Genomic DNA, 19,151 nt, shown 5'->3' with positions numbered 1-19,151 from the left:
CTGACAAAGACTAAGGGACCTTTATAAACGCTCAGGAAGCCTTTGTAGAGGTTTATTGTTAATTATTCTAATGTACTGAGATAATGACTTTTGGGTTTTCATTGGCTGTGAGCCATAATCATCAACATTAACAGAAATAAACACGTGAAATAGATCCCTCTGTCTGTAATGACTCTATAGAATATAGGAGTTTCACTTTTTGTATTGAAGAGCTGAAATAAATTAACTTTTTGATGATCTTCTAATTTGAGGAGAAGCACTTGTACTTGTATTAGTCCCCATGCCCAGATTCCCCGATTGCTGCTCCCTCCAGAGTCCCGATTGTCACTTCATCACTAGTGCTGTGGGGGGGGGGGGGTCTGGCAGAAAGCTCATTTCAATAGCTGAGCCAGCCTCCTTTTCTGTGACAGACTGAAAGTGTAATACAGAACTGAACAAAAGCTTTGGGCAGGTGTGAGGAAAAAATGCTGTAAAGCAGGAAGCTTCTATTACATAAGTGTTACATAAGTGTTAATGGTTTCTTTTTATCAATTAACAACAATCAAAATGAATGAAAAAAAAATACATCTAAATCCCATAAATATTTGGTGATTGCCCGCCGCCTTCATCACTTCTCCTCGTCACTTATACGAAGGATCTCGGCAGCAGGTTATTCCAAACATTTGGTAGACCTGACCCCAGATCTTCTGTGTATGAGACTTGTGCGGATCCTTCGGTGTCTTCATGTGATCCCAGACAGACGGGACGATGTGAGATTATCACATCCAGGACTCCTTGTTCTTCTTCACTGATGGATTACATGAGGGAGAAGTACCTGCCAGGCAATGTTGAGGATCATAGACGCAGTGGTCGGCCAAGTAAACTTAGTGCAGCAGATGAAAGACACAATGTTACTTCCCTTCTATATCGGAAGATGTCCAGCAGTGCCATCAGTTAAGGACTGGCAGCAACCAGTGGGATCAACTACACCCATCTACTGTTAGAAGTTTTCTGGCCAGAAGTATTCTTCATGGAGGAATTGTAAAAACCAAACCTTAAACATAGTTGGGTTGCTTGTCCTTGTTTCTATGTACAAAACCATAAGAACTGGGGTGCCGAAAAATGTCAGCATGTGCTCAGTACTGAGGAGTCAACATCTGAAATATTTGGGTGTCACTGAAGACAGATTGTTCCCCGGATGCTGGAGAGTGGCACAATCATGAAGGATCTGCAGGAGCAGTGAAGCATGGTGGAGGTTCCTACAAGATTGTGGCTGCATTTCAGCGAAAGGTGTTGTTGATTTGGTCAGGATTAATGGTGTCCTCAATGCTGAGAAATCCAGGCAGACACTTATCCATCATGTAACATTATCAGGAGGCGTCTGATCGGCTCCAAATTTATTCTGCAGATGGACACCAAACCCCCAACATCCAGCCAATATCAACAAGGAACCAGGAGCTCTGGTGGTGATGATCACGGCTGTGGAGTCAGTCGTGGAGTCGGAGCCCATTTTGGTGGAGTTGGAGTTGGTGTCATGGAAATTGAGGAGTCGGAGTCCATTTGGTGGAGTCAGAGTCATTAAAATTGAGAAGTTGGAGTCGGAGGTTTGGCTTACCGACTCCACAGCCCTGGCAGGAGTCGTTGAGTCGGAGTCGTGGAGTCGGAGCACATTTTGGTGGAGCTGGAGTCATGGAAATTGAGAAGTCAGAGTCGGAGGTTTGGCTTACTGACTCCACAGCCCTGGTGATGAGGGGTTAATATAGGACGTACTTTGGAGATCGGGGCCCAGCTGTGCAGGACTGCAGCATCCAGGGAGGACAATCCCAGCTGGAAAGGTAGAATACGCCAAGAGGCAAGGAACCGAGGGCACAAGTCAGCTGAAAAATGCAGAGAGTCACGCTTGGCATGTCATCTGTGGAGAGATCACCTGACAGTGTGCAGAGCAGGGGGCGAAACTAAACCAATGTTCCTCTGCCCAGAAGCTTGTGATCAGGGTGACGTGTCCCTAAATACTCCGAACGTCCTGAGCCCAATTCCTGGCCAGACAGCACTTGCGTTTGGTGGGGTGGAGGCTGCATTCTGCTCTCCTGCACACACTGGTTGTAAGGGCGACCGGCACTGGATCACGGGGCGGTCAGTAATCATTTATTATGCAGCCGTCCTGGAGGGAAACTTTTTGCCTCCCTGCTGGAGATCGTCTTTATGTGCGCTCATGATCTCATTGCTTTAATGACCCTGCATGAAAAACTACACCGACTCTGCAGATAGTATATTTTTATGCAAGACTATCATTTGGTGTATGCAGCACTAATGCAAAACTATGCAAACCCCAAGTGCTGGCAAGCTCTGCTGGATAGTAGCAGTATTGTGCAGCCCCCAAAACCCTGATACAGGGGCCAAGAAAGTTACAAGACTTAGGATATTCAGACAAGTTGGAGTAGAATGTAGTGTATCAATTATTCACCGATGTAACGTGAGGCACAAGGTTCTCCATCCCCCAACGATCTCCAAAAGGCAGACTACAAACTGGAGGTAATCTAGGTACACAGTGACTGCACCAGCAGAATAGTGAGTGCAGCTCTGGGGTATAATACAGGATGTAACTCAGGATCAGTAATGTAATGTATGTGCACAGTGACTGCACCAGCAGAATAGTGAGTGCAGCTCTGGGGTATAATACAGGATGTAACTCAGGATCAGTAATGTAATGTATGTACACAGTGACTGCACCAGCAGAATAGTGAGTGCAGCTCTGGGGTATAATACAGGATGTAACTCAGGATCAGTAATGTAGTGTATGTACACAGTGACTGCACCAGCAGAATAGTGAGTGCAGCTCTGGGGTATAATACAGGATGTAACTCAGGATCAGTAATGTAGTGTATGTACACAGTGACTGCACCAGCAGAATAGTGAGTGCAGCTCTGGGGTATAATACAGGATGTAACTCAGGATCAGTAATGTAGTGTATGTACACAGTGACTGCACCAGCAGAATAGTGAGTGCAGCTCTGGGGTATAATACAGGATGTAACTCAGGATCAGTAATGTAGTGTATGTACACAGTGACTGCACCAGCAGAATAGTGAGTGCAGCTCTGGGGTATAATACAGGATGTAACTCAGGATCAGTAATGTAATGTATGTACACAGTGACTGCACCAGCAGAATAGTGAGTGCAGCTCTGGGGTATAATACAGGATGTAACTCAGGATCAGTAATGTAATGTATGTACACAGTGACTGCACCAGCAGAATAGTGAGTGCAGCTCTGGGGTATAATACAGGATGTAACTCAGGATCAGTAATGTAATGTATGTACCCAGTGACTGCACCAGCAGAATAGTGAGAGCAGCTCTGGAGTATAATACAGGAGGTAACTCAGGATTAGTAATGTAATGTATGTACACAGTGATTGCACCAGCAGAATAGTGAGTGCAGCTCTGGAGTATAATACAGGATATAACTCAGGATCAGTAATGTAATGTATGTACACAGTGACTGCACCAGCAGAATAGTGAGAGCAGCTCTGGAGTATAATACAGGATGTAACTCAGGATCAGTAATGTAATGTATGTACACAGTGACTGCACCAGCAGAATAGTGAGTGCAGCTCTGGGGTATAATACAGGATGTAACTCAGGATCAGTAATGTAGTGTATGTACACAGTGACTGCACCAGCAGAATAGTGAGTGCAGCTCTGGGGTATAATACAGGGTGTAACTCAGGATCAGTAATGTAATGTATGTACACAGTGACTGCACCAGCAGAATAGTGAGTGCAGCTCTGGAGTATAATACATGATGTAACTCAGGATCAGTAATGTAATGTATGTACACAGTGACTGCACCAGCAGAATAGTGAGTGCAGCTCTGGGGTATAATACAGGATGTAACTCAGGATCAGTAATGTAGTGTATGTACACAGTGACTGCACCAGCAGAATAGTGAGTGCAGCTCTGGGGTATAATACAGGATGTAACTCAGGATCAGTAATGTAATGTATGTACACAGTGACTGCACCAGCAGAATAGTGAGTGCAGCTCTGGGGTATAATACAGGATGTAACTCAGGATCAGTAATGTAGTGTATGTACACAGTGACTGCACCAGCAGAATAGTGAGTGCAGCTCTGGGGTATAATACAGGATGTAACTCAGGATCAGTAATGCAATGTATGTACACAGTGAGAATAGTGAGTGCAGCTCTGGAGTATAATACAGGAAGTAACTCAGGATCAGTAATGTAATGTATGTACACAGTGACTGCACCAGCAGAATAGTGAGTGCAGCTCTGGGGTATAATACAGGATGTAACTCAGGATCAGTAATGCAATGTATGTACACAGTGAGAATAGTGAGTGCAGCTCTGGAGTATAATACATGATATAACTCAGGATCAGTAATGCAATGTATGTACACAGTGACTGCACCAGCAGAATAGTGAGTGCAGCCCTGGAGTATAATACAGGATGTAACTCAGGATCAGTAATGTAATGTATGTACACAGTGACTGCACCAGCAGAATGGTGAGTGCAGCTCTGGGGTACAATACAGGATGTAACTCCGGATCAGTAATGTAATGTATGTACACAGTGATTGCACCAGCAGAATAGCGAGTGCAGCTCTGGAGTATAATACAGTTTGTAACTCAGGATCAGTAATGTAATGTATGTACACAGTGACTGCACCAGCAGAATAGTGAGTGCAGCTCTGGGGTATAATACTGGATGTAACTCAGGATCAGTAATGTAATGTAATGTAATGTAATGTACACAGTGACTGCACCAGCAGAATAGTGAGTGCAGCTCTGGGGTATAATACAGGATGTAACTCAGGATCAGTAATGTAATGTATGTACACAGTGATTGCACCAGCAGAATAGCGAGTGCAGCTCTGGAGTATAATACAGTTTGTAACTCAGGATCAGTAATGTAATGTATGTACACAGTGACTGCACCAGCAGAATAGTGAGTGCAGCTCGGGAGAATAATACAGGATGTAGCTCAGGATCAGTAATGTAATGTATGTACACTGACTGCACCAGCAGAATAGTGAGTGCAGCTCTGGGGTATAATAGAGGATGTAACTCAGGATCAATAATGTAATGTATGTACACAGTGACTCCACCAGCAGAATAGTGAGTGCAGCTCTGGAGTATAATACAGGATGTAACTCAGGATCAGTAATGTAATGTATGTACACAGTGACTGCTCCAGCAGAATAGTGAGTGCAGCTCTGGAGGACAATATATAATGTAACGAAGCGTGCATGACCACCTCCCATCCAGCGAGTTTCCCATCTGCCAGGACCCACAGACTAAAAACATTCATGAAACATTTGTAGGACTTGAAAACAGTGCAGTTACTTTCTCGGTATAGGTTCACATTTGTACATTACATGCTGATGTACTTATAAGCATCAATCGCAAAAAAACAGTATTCATACCCATATGGCAGTGAAGAGTCATTAGAATAAAATCTCTCCTGCATCCTCACCATAAAATTCAGCATCAAAACTATGCAAAGGAACATTTATACAAGCCTGATGCATTTTGGAAACAAGTCCTGTGGACCGATGAGGTAAAATAGAACTCTTTGGCCACAATAATCAGAGGTATGCATGAAGAAAAAAGGGCTCGGAATTTCAGGAAAAGAACATCTCGCCAACCTTTGGGGTTGTGCTGCAGCCAATGGCAGTGGGAGCATTTCACGAGTAGAGGGAAGAATGGATGCAATGAAATTTCAACAAATTATTGATGCAAACATAACACCTTCTGTAAAAAAGCTGAAGGTGAAAAGAGGAGGAATAGGATGGCTGCTACAAATGGATAATTGTCCTAAATCAACAATAGACAACCTCAAAAGGCGCAAACTGAAGGATTTACAATGGCCCTCACAGTCCCCTGATCTAAGCATCATTCAAAATCTATGCCTAGACCACAAATTAGAGGATGGAAGACGACCCAGGAATCTCACAGAACTGGAAGAGTTCTCCAAGGAAAAATGGACTAAAATCCCTTAGATAAGAATTGAAAAGACTCTTGTTTGCATAGAAAAAGCGTTTACAGGCTGTAAAACTTTGAAAAGGGGGCGCTACTAGGAAATAACCATGCAGGGTGCCAAAACTTTAATATCAGCCCGTTTTCCTATATATTTTTTGCACAAAATACAAAGGAAATGTGTCATCTGCAACTTAAGTAAGTTGAAGGTGAAATGATCTCTAAAAGGTCTTAACAGTTCACAATAACAGTAATTTTGCAGATCTTTTCATTAGATAATGATTTAGGTTCCCCAAAATAAAAGCCGCTCGGGCAAGCAGAGCAGGGGCTTCATTGGGGGTCCGCTTTGACCAGGGGCAGCAGCCTTTAGCTCTCTGGTTTTGCAGTCGTATCACTGCAGTATGCTGCGGCTCTGGGCATTCTCCATGCCCGCAGGAAGACAAACGAATCCACAAAGGAGCAGCAACAGATTCTATCACCCCCCAATAAATCAGACAAAAGGAGGACAGCTGCCACCTTAAACTAGGTCAAGTTCCTTGCCAGCCTACTGCCTGACAGCCAGCGTGTGAGCATTGGGCCGCACGCTCCATCTGCCTATATTATAATTACCTTATGTACGGCGGATGCCTCCGTACAGCGAGCACCAAATTACCGAGCCGCGCATATATGTCGTCGCCATGTCAGACTGATCATCTCAGCGCAAACTGAAGGAGACGGCACGGATTTTGGATAATACGTCCATTTTACCTCCTAATAATAAAGGGGGCACTTACTTTTGACTATAACAATAGTAGCTATTTAGCTAGGACAGCTCCAGCCCTCTCCGGGCAGACTGAGGCTTCCTAATGTTTCTCGGCTGCAGCCCTCTCCGGGCAGACTGAGGCTTCCTAATGTTTCTCGGCTGCAGCCCTCTTTGGGCAGACTGAGGCTTCCTAATGTTTCTCAGCTGCAGCCCTCTCAGGGCAGACTGAGGCTTCCTAATGTTTCTCAGCTGCAGCCCTCTCTGGGCAGACTGAGGCTTCCTAATGTTTCTCAGCTGTAGCCCTCTCCGGGTAGACTGAGGCTTCCTAATGTTTCTCAGCTACAGCCCTCTCCGGGTAGACTGAGGCTTCCTAATGTTTCTCGGCTGCAGCCTTCTCCGGGCAGACTGAGGCTTCCTAATGTTTCTCAGCTGCAGCCCTCTCCGGGCAGACTGAGGCTTCCTAATGTTTCTCAGCTGCAGCCCTCTCCGGGCAGACTGAGGCTTCCTAATGTTTCTCGGCTGCAGTCCTCTCCGGGCAGACTGAGGCTTCCTAATGTTTCTCGGCTGCAGCCCTCTCCGGGCAGACTGCGGTTTCCTAATGTTTCTCGGATGCAGACCACTCTGGGCAGACTGAGGCTTCCTAATGTTTCTCGGCTGCAGCCCTCTCCGGGCAGACTGAGGCTTCCTAATGTTTCTCGGATGCAGACCACTGTGGGCAGACTGAGGCTTCCTAATGTTTCTCAGCTGTAGCCCTCTCCGGGCAGACTGAAGCTTCCTAATGTTTCTCAGCTGCAGCCCTCTCCGGGCAGACTGAGGCTTCCTAATGTTTCTTGGCTGCAGCCCTCTCTCCGGACAGACCGAGGCTTCCTAAGGTTTTGCTAATGAAAAAATGTGTATGGATGCCCGCTTAGAAGTGATAGGATTTTATCACCTAATCTAGCATTTGCCGGCAGTGAATAATCACTCAACAACTAAAAACGCCAGCGAAAAAGGAAGCAAACCTTTGAAGAATCTGCCCATGTTCCACCCCGGCCGTGCCCAAATACCAGACCGCACGTGTGGTCTACAAACATTTTAAGTGGAGTATCAAGTAACAGAGTCAGCACTGCTATATCTAGTCATGGTGGAGAAGGGGGATTCAGAGATGCTCCTTTTGGATCACATCACATTTGGATCACTTAGTGGCACGGTGTCAGACAGAGAGGGTAATGGTTTGCATAGCGCCTATAGTTAAGTTGTTCTTCCTTAAAGGGGTTATCCATCCCAGGAAAACCACATTGCCAATCGATAAGGTTATAAATGCACAATCGGAGGGGGTTGGACAGCTGAATCCTGCATCAATATTAACAACGTGAATAGAGCCGAGTAGGTGTGCACTACCGCTCCATTTACTTAGGGGGGCACAGGAACCTGTCCCAGGGGTCAGACCCCCTAAAGATCAAGTATCCACAGTGTAAATGTAGTTGGTGGAATAATCCCTTCCTCCACACCCACTCAGATGCACGTTTCCAAAGGGAGACAAGCTTCTCCTAGATGCCTCTGGTGCCTCTCTGCCCCAATATTTGCCACAGGGAGAGAGTTTGTTCTCATAGATCCTGTTGAAATTGGCAGCTTCAGACTACCTGGGACTAGAGGTCACGAGTTTCTTCACACAGCTGAAGGCTTTGTTAATATGTTTTAGCAAGCAAACATTCAGGACAAGAGGTTGCGCAGCTGCCAAGTTTATCTTCTAGATCTCCGTCCACACTGGTGCATTGTAACAAAACTTCAGCTGAAAAAAAGAAGGCAATGACAGCAAGCGGAGATCCTGAAAATGTTCAGAAACCAAAACACAAACGGCCCGATGCATTACTGCATCAGTGCTTGGTTTATATCGACTTTTCAGTTTCATCTTTTTATTTGCGACTTCATTTTATAAGCAACTCTATGGGTTTTACTTTTTGTTTTTGTTAAATTTTTTTGAAAATTCTCAAATGATGATTGTCTCAGATGTACCCCGCTCTTCTCCGACTGAAATTTTGCTGCAAATTCTGATACATTTTAGAAAAACAGGACTTTTTTTTTGTGCTAAAAGTGTTGCAAAAGAGGTTGAAATCCTGAAATTAAAAACATGATACAATTTGCACAGAATTCGTGTGCCCCATTTTGAGGATTTTGGCAGAAGAAAAAAAAAAATTAATCAACTGCAAATAAAGAATTGGGCTCGACGCCTATTAGAAGGTCTCCGGGAGGAGGTCACCTACCTGGCATCCCCTTTGGATAAGTTGGCGTTGGAGGGGTAAAGGACGACTTGATCTTTTTCCACATCGACGACACATTTTGTGTGAAGGTCAAATTCTGCAAAAAAAAAAAAAAAATTGGGCAGCGTCAACAGAGTACACACAACTACTGGCGGTATTATAACAGCACACACTAGTAACGCAGGGGCGACGCAGGACGGCAGACATCCGACAGCTACGACCAGCTTCAGCTGAGCTGATGGCCTTGTCACAATGTATCAGTCCATGTAAGATTTGGCTGTAATGTGCATATTTTGGCATTTGTATCTGCTTCTATGATAATCCTCAGCCATTGTGTCTGGTGAGTACTCAGCCCGCATCGACCTGACATTTTGGGGTCAGAAGTCTCGGAGACATCCCTGGTATCAGCCTCAGGCTCCATCCCTCTTTATCTGGAGCCCCCCAATAGCTCATTATAAGGGACCGGGACACTGGACGGTGATATATACAAGTCACCGGTCCACCATCATCTCTGCAGACAATGCTGCACTCTAACACCGATAGTTTATTACACCGACACCACATCGAATATACCGTAGATCATTTCTATTTGCAAAACTTCCCAGACAAAATGGATTTTAGAAAAACAAAGTCAGAGAGTTTAATTACGGTATCTGCTACACTGTATCCGCAGCTATCGCCACAAATCTGCAGCTCACAAATGATTCCTAAGGCTAAAAGCACATTTTCCAAAATGTCACAAAAACTGGAAAATTCCCTTTAATGCAGCAATACAGACATATTTAAAAAACTTTCTATTAAAGGGGTATTCCAGCTGTTAAAGAGACATTGCCATATCGGGCATGGCCACAGGTATGGTATCTCGGGAGCGAGGCCACAGCAAATCGAGACGAGGACACCCATGTAAAGCTCTGTTTACTTCTATAGAGGTTGAAGAAGGCCAAGTAGGCATGGCCACCACTCCATTCACACTGACCACGAGACAGGCGCCAGGAGAAGGCTACACAGGCATGGCCACCACTCCATTCACACTGACCACGAGACCGACGCCAGGAGAAAGCTACACAGGCATGGCCACCACTCCATTCACACTGACCACGAGACCGACGCCAGGAGAAGGCTACACAGGCATGGCCACCACTCCATTCACACTGACCACGAGACAGGCGCCAGGAGAAGGCTACACAGGCATGGCCACCACTCCATTCACACTTACCACGAGACCGGCGCCATGAGAAAGCTACACAGGCATGGCCACCACTCCATTCACACTGACCACGAGACCGACGCCAGGAGAAGGCTACACAGGCATGGCCACCACTCCATTCACACTGACCACGAGACCGGCGCCATGAGAAAGCTACACAGGCATGGCCACCACTCCATTCACGCTGACCACGAGACCGACGCCAGGAGAAGGCTACACAGGCATGGCCACCACTCCATTCACACTGACCACGAGACAGGCGCCAGGAGAAAGCTACACAGGCATGGCCACCACTCCATACACACTGACCACGAGACAGGAGAAAGCTACACAGGCATGGCCACCACTCCGTTCACACTGACCACGAGACCGGTGCCAGGAGAAAGCTACACAGGCATGGCCACCACTCCATTCACACTGACCACGAGACCGACGCCAGGAGAAGGCTACACAGGCATGGCCACCACTCCATTCACACTGACCACGAGACCGACGCCAGGAGAAAGCTACACAGGCATGGCCACCACTCCGTTCACACTGACCACGAGACCGGCGCCAGGAGAAGGCTACACAGGCATGGCCACCACTCCGTTCACACTGACCACGAGACCGGCGCCAGGAGAAGGCTACACAGGCATGGCCACCACTCCATTCACACGGACCACGAGACAGGCGCCAGGAGAAAGCTACACAGGCATGGCCACCACTCCGTTCACACTGACCACGAGACAGGCGCCAGGAGAAAGCTACACAGGCATGGCCACCACTCTGTTCACACTGACCACGAGACCGGCGCCAGGAGAAGGCTACACAGGCATGGCCACCACTCCATTCACACTGACCACGAGACCGACGCCAGGAGAAAGCTACACAGGCATGGCCACCACTCCATACACACTGACTGAGGGACCGGCGCCAGGAGAAAGCTACACAGGCATGGCCACCACTCCGTTCACACTGACCACGAGACCGGCGCCAGAAGGCTACACAGGCATGGCCACCACTCCGTTCACACTGACCACGAAACCGGCGCCAGGAGAAGGCTACACAGGCATGGCCACCACTCCATTCACACTGACCACGAGACCGACGCCAGGAGAAAGCTACACAGGCATGGCCACCACTCCGTTCACACTGACCACGAGACAGGCGCCAGGAGAAAGCTACACAGGCATGGCCACCACTCCGTTCACACTGACCACGAGACCGGCGCCAGGAGAAAGCTACACAGGCATGGCCACCACTCCATACACACTGACCACGAGACCGGCGCCAGGAGAAAGCTACACAGGCATGGCCACCACTCCGTTCACACTGACCACGAGACCGGCGCCAGGAGAAAGCTACACAGGCATGGCCACCACTCCATACACACTGACCACGAGACCGGCGCCAGGAGAAAGCTACACAGGCATGGCCACCACTCCATTCACACTTACCACGAGACCGACGCCAGGAGAAAGCTACACAGGCATGGCCACCGCTCCATACACACTGACCACGAGACCGGCGCCAGGAGAAAGCTACACAGGCATGGCCACCACTCCGTTCACACTGACCACGAGACAGGAGAAAGCTACACAGGCATGGCCACCACTCCGTTCACACTGACCACGAGACAGGAGAAAGCTACACAGGCATGGCCACCACTCCATACACACTGACCACGAGACCGACGCCAGGAGAAAGCTACACAGGCATGGCCACCACTCCATTCACACTTACCACGAGACCGGCGCCATGAAAAAGCTACACAGGCATGGCCACCACTCCGTTCACACTTACCACGAGACCGGCGCCATGAGAAAGCTACACAGGCATGGCCACCACTCCGTTCACACTGACCGCGAGACCGGCGCCAGGAGAAGGCTACACAGGCATGGCCACCACTCCGTTCACACTGACCACGAGACCGACGCCAGGAGAAAGCTACACAGGCATGGCCACCACTCCGTACACACTGACCACGAGACCGACGCCAGGAGAAAGCTACACAGGCATGGCCACCGCTCCATACACACTGACCACGAGACCGGCGCCAGGAGAAAGCTACACAGGCATGGCCACCACTCCGTTCACACTGACCACGAGACAGGAGAAAGCTACACAGGCATGGCCACCACTCCGTTCACACTGACCACGAGACCGGCGCCAGGAGAAAGCTACACAGGCATGGCCACCACTCCGTACACACTGACCGCGAGACCGATGCCAGGAGAAAGCTACACATGCATGGCCACCACTCCGTTCACACTGACCACGAGACCGACGCCAGGAGAAAGCTACACAGGCATGGCCACCACTCCATACACACTGACCACGAGACAGGCGCCAGGAGAAAGCTACACAGGCATGGCCACCACTCCATACACACTGACTGAGGGACCGGCGCCAGGAGAGAGCTACAAAGGCATGGCCACCACTCCATACACACTGACTGAGGGACCGGCGCCAGGAGAAAGCTACAAAGGCATGGCCACCACTCCATTCACACTGACTGAGGGACCGGCGCCAGGAGAAAGCTACACAGGCATGGCCACCACTCCGTACACACTGACCACAAGACAGGCACCAGGAGAAAGATACACAGGCATGGCCACCACTCCGTTCACACTGACCATGAGACAGGCGCCAGGAGAAAGATACACAGGCATGGCCACCGCTCTATACACACTGACTATACACACTGACCACGAGACAGGCACCAGGAGAAAGCTACACAGGCATGGCCACCACTCCGTTCACACTGACCACGAGACCGGCGCCAGGAGAAAGCTACACAGGCATGGCCACCACTCCGTTCACACTGACCACGAGACCGGCGCCAGGAGAAAGCTACACAGGCATGGCCACCACTCCGTTCACACTGACCACGAGACCGGCGCCAGGAGAAAGCTACACAGGCATGGCCACCACTCCATTCACACTGACCACGAGACCGGCACCAGGAGAAAGCTACACAGGCATGGCCACCACTCCGTTCACACTGCCCACGAGACCGGCGCCAGGAGAAAGATACACAGGCATGGCCACCACTCCGTTCACACTGACCACGAGACCGGCGCCAGGAGAAAGCTACACAGGCATGGCCACCACTCCATACACACTGACTGAGGGACCGGCGCCAGGAGAAAGCTACAAAGGCATGGCCACCACTCCATACACACTGACTGAGGGACCGGCGCCAGGAGAAAGCTACAAAGGCATGGCCACCACTCCATTCACACTGACTGAGGGACCGGCGCCAGGAGAAAGCTACACAGGCATGGCCACCACTCCGTACACACTGACCACAAGACAGGCACCAGGAGAAAGCTACACAGGCATGGCCACCACTCCGTTCACACTGACCATGAGACAGGCGCCAGGAGAAAGATACACAGGCATGGCCACCACTCCATTCACACTGACCACGAGACAGGCGCCAGGAGAAGGCTACACAGGCATGGCCACCACTCCGTTCACACTTACCACGAGACCGGCGCCATGAGAAAGCTACACAGGCATGGCCACCACTCCATTCACACTGACCACGAGACCGACGCCAGGAGAAGGCTACACAGGCATGGCCACCACTCCATTCACACTGACCACGAGACCGACGCCAGGAGAAAGCTACACAGGCATGGCCACCACTCCGTTCACACTGACCACGAGACCGGCGCCAGGAGAAGGCTACACAGGCATGGCCACCACTCCGTTCACACTGACCACGAGACCGGCGCCAGGAGAAGGCTACACAGGCATGGCCACCACTCCATTCACACTGACCACGAGACCGACGCCAGGAGAAAGCTACACAGGCATGGCCACCACTCCGTTCACACTGACCACGAGACAGGCGCCAGGAGAAAGCTACACAGGCATGGCCACCACTCCGTTCACACTGACCACGAGACCGGCGCCAGGAGAAGGCTACACAGGCATGGCCACCACTCCGTTCACACTGACCACGAGACCGGCGCCAGGAGAAGGCTACACAGGCATGGCCACCACTCCATTCACACTGACCACGAGACCGACGCCAGGAGAAAGCTACACAGGCATGGCCACCACTCCGTTCACACTGACCAAGAGACAGGCGCCAGGAGAAAGCTACACAGGCATGGCCACCAATCCGTTCACACTGACCACGAGACCGGCGCCAGGAGAAAGCTACACAGGCATGGCCACCACTCCATACACACTGACCACGAGACCGGCGCCAGGAGAAAGCTACACAGGCATGGCCACCACTCCGTTCACACTGACCGCGAGACCGGCGCCAGGAGAAGGCTACACAGGCATGGCCACCACTCCGTTCACACTGACCACGAGACAGGCGCCAGGAGAAAGCTACACAGGCATGGCCACCACTCCATACACACTGACCACGAGACCGGCGCCAGGAGAAAGCTACACAGGCATGGCCACCACTCCATTCACACTTACCACGAGACCGGCGCCATGAGAAAGCTACACAGGCATGGCCACCACTCCGTTCACACTTACCACGAGACCGGCGCCATGAGAAAGCTACACAGGCATGGCCACCACTCCGTTCACACTGACCACGAGACCGACGCCAGGAGAAAGCTACACAGGCATGGCCACCACTCCGTTCACACTGACCGCGAGACCGGCGCCAGGAGAAGGCTACACAGGCATGGCCACCACTCCGTTCACACTGACCACGAGACCGACGCCAGGAGAAAGCTACACAGGCATGGCCACCACTCCGTACACACTGACCACGAGACCGACGCCAGGAGAAAGCTACACAGGCATGGCCACCGCTCCATACACACTGACCACGAGACCGGCGCCAGGAGAAAGCTACACAGGCATGGCCACCACTCCGTTCACACTGACCACGAGACAGGAGAAAGCTACACAGGCATGGTCACCACTCCGTTCACACTGACTAGGAGACAGGAGAAAGCTACACAGGCATGGCCACCACTCCATACACACTGACCACGAGACCGACGCCAGGAGAAAGCTACACAGGCATGGCCACCACTCCATTCACACTTACCACGAGACCGGCGCCATGAAAAAGCTACACAGGCATGGCCACCACTCCGTTCACACTTACCACGAGACCGGCGCCATGAGAAAGCTACACAGGCATGGCCACCACTCCGTTCACACTGACCGCGAGACCGGCGCCAGGAGAAGGCTACACAGGCATGGCCACCACTCCGTTCACACTGACCACGAGACCGACGCCAGGAGAAAGCTACACAGGCATGGCCACCGCTCCATACACACTGACCACGAGACCGGCGCCAGGAGAAAGCTACACAGGCATGGCCACCACTCCGTTCACACTGACCACGAGACAGGAGAAAGCTACACAGGCATGGCCACCACTCCGTTCACACTGACCACGAGACCGGCGCCAGGAGAAAGCTACACAGGCATGGCCACCACTCCGTACACACTGACCTCGAGACCGGTGCCAGGAGAAAGCTACACAGGCATGGCCACCACTCAGTTCACACTGACCACGAGACCGACGCCAGGAGAAAGCTACACAGGCATGGCCACCACTCCATACACACTGACCACGAGACAGGCGCCAGGAGAAAGCTACACAGGCATGGCCACCACTCCATACACACTGACTGAGAGACCGGCGCCAGGAGAAAGCTACACAGGCATGGCCACCACTCCATACACACTGACCACGAGACAGGCGCCAGGAGAAAGCTACACAGGCATGGCCACCACTCCATACACACTGACTGAGGGACCGGCGCCAGGAGAAAGCTACAAAGGCATGGCCACCACTCCATTCACACTGACTGAGGGACCGGCGCCAGGAGAAAGCTACACAGGCATGGCCACCACTCCGTACACACTGACCACAAGACAGGCGCCAGGAGAAAGCTACACAGGCATGGCCACCACTCCGTTCACACTGACCACGAGACCGGCGCCAGGAGAAAGCTACACAGGCATGGCCACCACTCCGTTCACACTGACCACGAGACCGGCGCCAGGAGAAAGCTACACAGGCATGGCCACCACTCCATTCACACTGACCACGAGACCGGCACCAGGAGAAAGCTACACAGGCATGGCCACCACTCCGTTCACACTGACCACGAGACCGGCGCCAGGAGAAAGCTACACAGGCATGGCCACCACTCCATACACACTGACTGAGGGACCGGCGCCAGGAGAAAGCTACAAAGGCATGGCCACCACTCCATACACACTGACTGAGGGACCGGCGCCAGGAGAAAGCTACAAAGGCATGGCCACCACTCCATTCACACTGACTGAGGGACCGGCGCCAGGAGAAAGCTACACAGGCATGGCCACCACTCCGTACACACTGACCACAAGACAGGCACCAGGAGAAAGCTACACAGGCATGGCCACCACTCCATTCACACTGACCATGAGACAGGCGCCAGGAGAAAGATACACAGGCATGGCCACCGCTCTATACACACTGACTATACACACTGACCACGAGACAGGCACCAGGAGAAAGCTACACAGGCATGGCCACCACTCCGTTCACACTGACCACGAGACCGGCGCCAGGAGAAAGCTACACAGGCATGGCCACCACTCCGTTCACACTGACCACGAGACCGGCGCCAGGAGAAAGCTACACAGGCATGGCCACCACTCCATTCACACTGACCACGAGACCGGCACCAGGAGAAAGCTACACAGGCATGGCCACCACTCCGTTCACACTGCCCACGAGACCGGCGCCAGGAGAAAGATACACAGGCATGGCCACCACTCCGTTCACACTGCCCACGAGACCGGCGCCAGGAGAAAGCTACACAGGCATGGCCACCACTCCATACACACTGACCGCGAGACCGACTTCAAGGAGAAAGCTACACAGGCATGGCCGCCACTCCGTTCACACTGACCACGAGACCGACGCCAGGAGAAAGCTACACAGGCATGGCCACCACTCCATACACACTGACCACAAGACAGGCACCAGGAGAAAGCTACACAGGCATGGCCACCACTCCGTTCACACTGACCACGAGACCGGCGCCAGGAGAAACCTACACAGGCATGGCCACCACTCCGTTCACACTGACCACGAGACCGGCGCCAGGAGAAAGCTACACAGGCATGGCCACCACTCCGTTCACACTGACCACGAGACCGGCGCCAGGAGAAAGCTACACAGGCATGGCCACCACTCCGTTCACACTGACCACGAGACCGGCGCCAGGAGAAAGCTACACAGGCATGGCCACCACTCCGTACACACTGACCACGAGACCGGCGCCAGGAGAAAGCTACACAGGCATGGCCACCACTCCGTTCACACTGACCACGAGACCGGCACCAGGAGAAAGCTACACAGGCATGGCCACCACTCCATACACACTGACTGAGGGACCCGCGCCAGGAGAAAGCTACACAGGCATGGCCACCACTCCGTTCACACTGACCACGAGACCGGCGCCAGGAGAAGGCTACACAGGCATGGCCACCACTCCATACACACTGACCACGAGACCGGCGCCAGGAGAAAGCTACACAGGCATGGCCACCACTCCATACACACTGACTGAGGGACCGGCGCCAGGAGAAAGCTACACAGGCATGGCCACCACTCCGTTCACACTGACCACGAGACCGGCGCCAGGAGAAAGCTACACAGGCATGGCCACCACTCCATACACATTGACCACGAGACCGGCGCCAGGAGAAAGCTACACAGGCATGGCCACTATTCCGTACACACTGACCACAAGACAGGTGCCAGGAGAAAGCTACAGAGGCATGGCCACCATTCCGTACACACTGACCACAAGACAGGTGCCAGGAGAAAGCTACAGAGGCATGGCCACCACTCCATACACACTGATCACGAGACAGGAGAAAGCTACACAGGCATGGCCACCACTCTGTACACACTGACCACGAGACAGGAGAAAGCTACATAGGTATGGCCATCGTTCCGTTCACACTGACCACAAGATAGCCATCAGGTGACACAATTTCTGGAGTCAGTGCAAGTCCCAGAGGTGGAAAATTATGATATATTTTGCATATGTCATAGAGCATTGAGGTGGAAATACTCCCATTTGTCAACTAACCATAGATAAATGTTTGGTCAGTAGAGGTCCAATCAGTGGGGACCCCAACAATCGCTAATGTGCGGAGCTCCGGTCAGCCACTTTACACCAGCACAGCGACGAGGAGTTATGGAGCGAATTGTAGAGGGATGGAGGAGAACACAAGACATGAAATCAGAGGGAGGACTACCGGCCCACAGGAAGTCCGGTGTCCTGGACAGCACACGACTCTACGCAGCGAGGTACACAGGCCGGGCCGGAATATTGTAAGAAAAAGGCGCGAGGTGATCAAAGGTCAGTCTTCAGAAGTAACAAGCCAGGGCGGACCTCCCACCAGGGAAAGTGACCACACCGGGCGGTGATCTACTGGGGATCTGGAGACATGCCCACAACTAGTCACAGGTTTCTACATATACGTCAAACAATCAGAATAACTCTCAGGTGTGCAAGCTTTACAAATTTCACCAATTTTTACAACTATTTTACCGATTTGTTATATTATATAAAAATTTAGCTCACAGAGCATGGTCCAGCCTGGATACAAGAGTAACCGTTGCGAGCAGGACCAGATGCCTTCAGCATTGCTGCCTCTGAATGGAAACCAGCAGTCGTCTTAAAAAAAAAACAGTGATGAATTGAAACGCAAAACACAATAGAAAATGTTAGAACTTTTTGTTTAAAAATACCAATGATTGGCTGCAGCGGTCACATGTCCGGTATAAGGGACATCATCACTGGAGCTGGGCACTGCAGGACACATGAAGGCCGGTTATAGCTTTCCTGTTACACTAGGCCATTCTGAACAGTTTTTTAAAGCAATTTTGCCTATTCTGTGAGCATAGAACGCTCGCCGGGGGGTTTCTGGAGTCGAGAAACGTTCGCTCTGCGGTGGGCTACGGGCACAATGACATTTGTTCATCGGGACGCGCAGGC

At 51.2% G+C, this 19,151-nt stretch overlaps 1 protein-coding gene across 2 annotated transcripts in view; it reads right to left on the bottom strand.

The window, feature by feature from the left end:
- Positions 1-19,151, bottom strand: part of KIF13B (kinesin family member 13B) — a 225,706-nt gene that overhangs the window by 186,562 nt on the left and 19,993 nt on the right. For both annotated transcript variants that reach the window (XM_069728391.1, XM_069728392.1), the window contains exon 2: positions 8,961-9,054. In XM_069728391.1, coding sequence (XP_069584492.1) covers positions 8,961-9,054 — 94 coding nt within the window. The remainder of the gene's footprint in view (positions 1-8,960; positions 9,055-19,151) is intronic.

This window comes from Ranitomeya imitator, chromosome 5 (genome assembly GCF_032444005.1).
Source record: "Ranitomeya imitator isolate aRanImi1 chromosome 5, aRanImi1.pri, whole genome shotgun sequence".
In the NCBI taxonomy this organism is placed as follows: Eukaryota; Metazoa; Chordata; class Amphibia; order Anura; family Dendrobatidae; genus Ranitomeya; species Ranitomeya imitator.
Note: the sequence above shows the minus strand (reverse complement) of the source record. Positions and strands in the feature narration are given on the sequence as shown.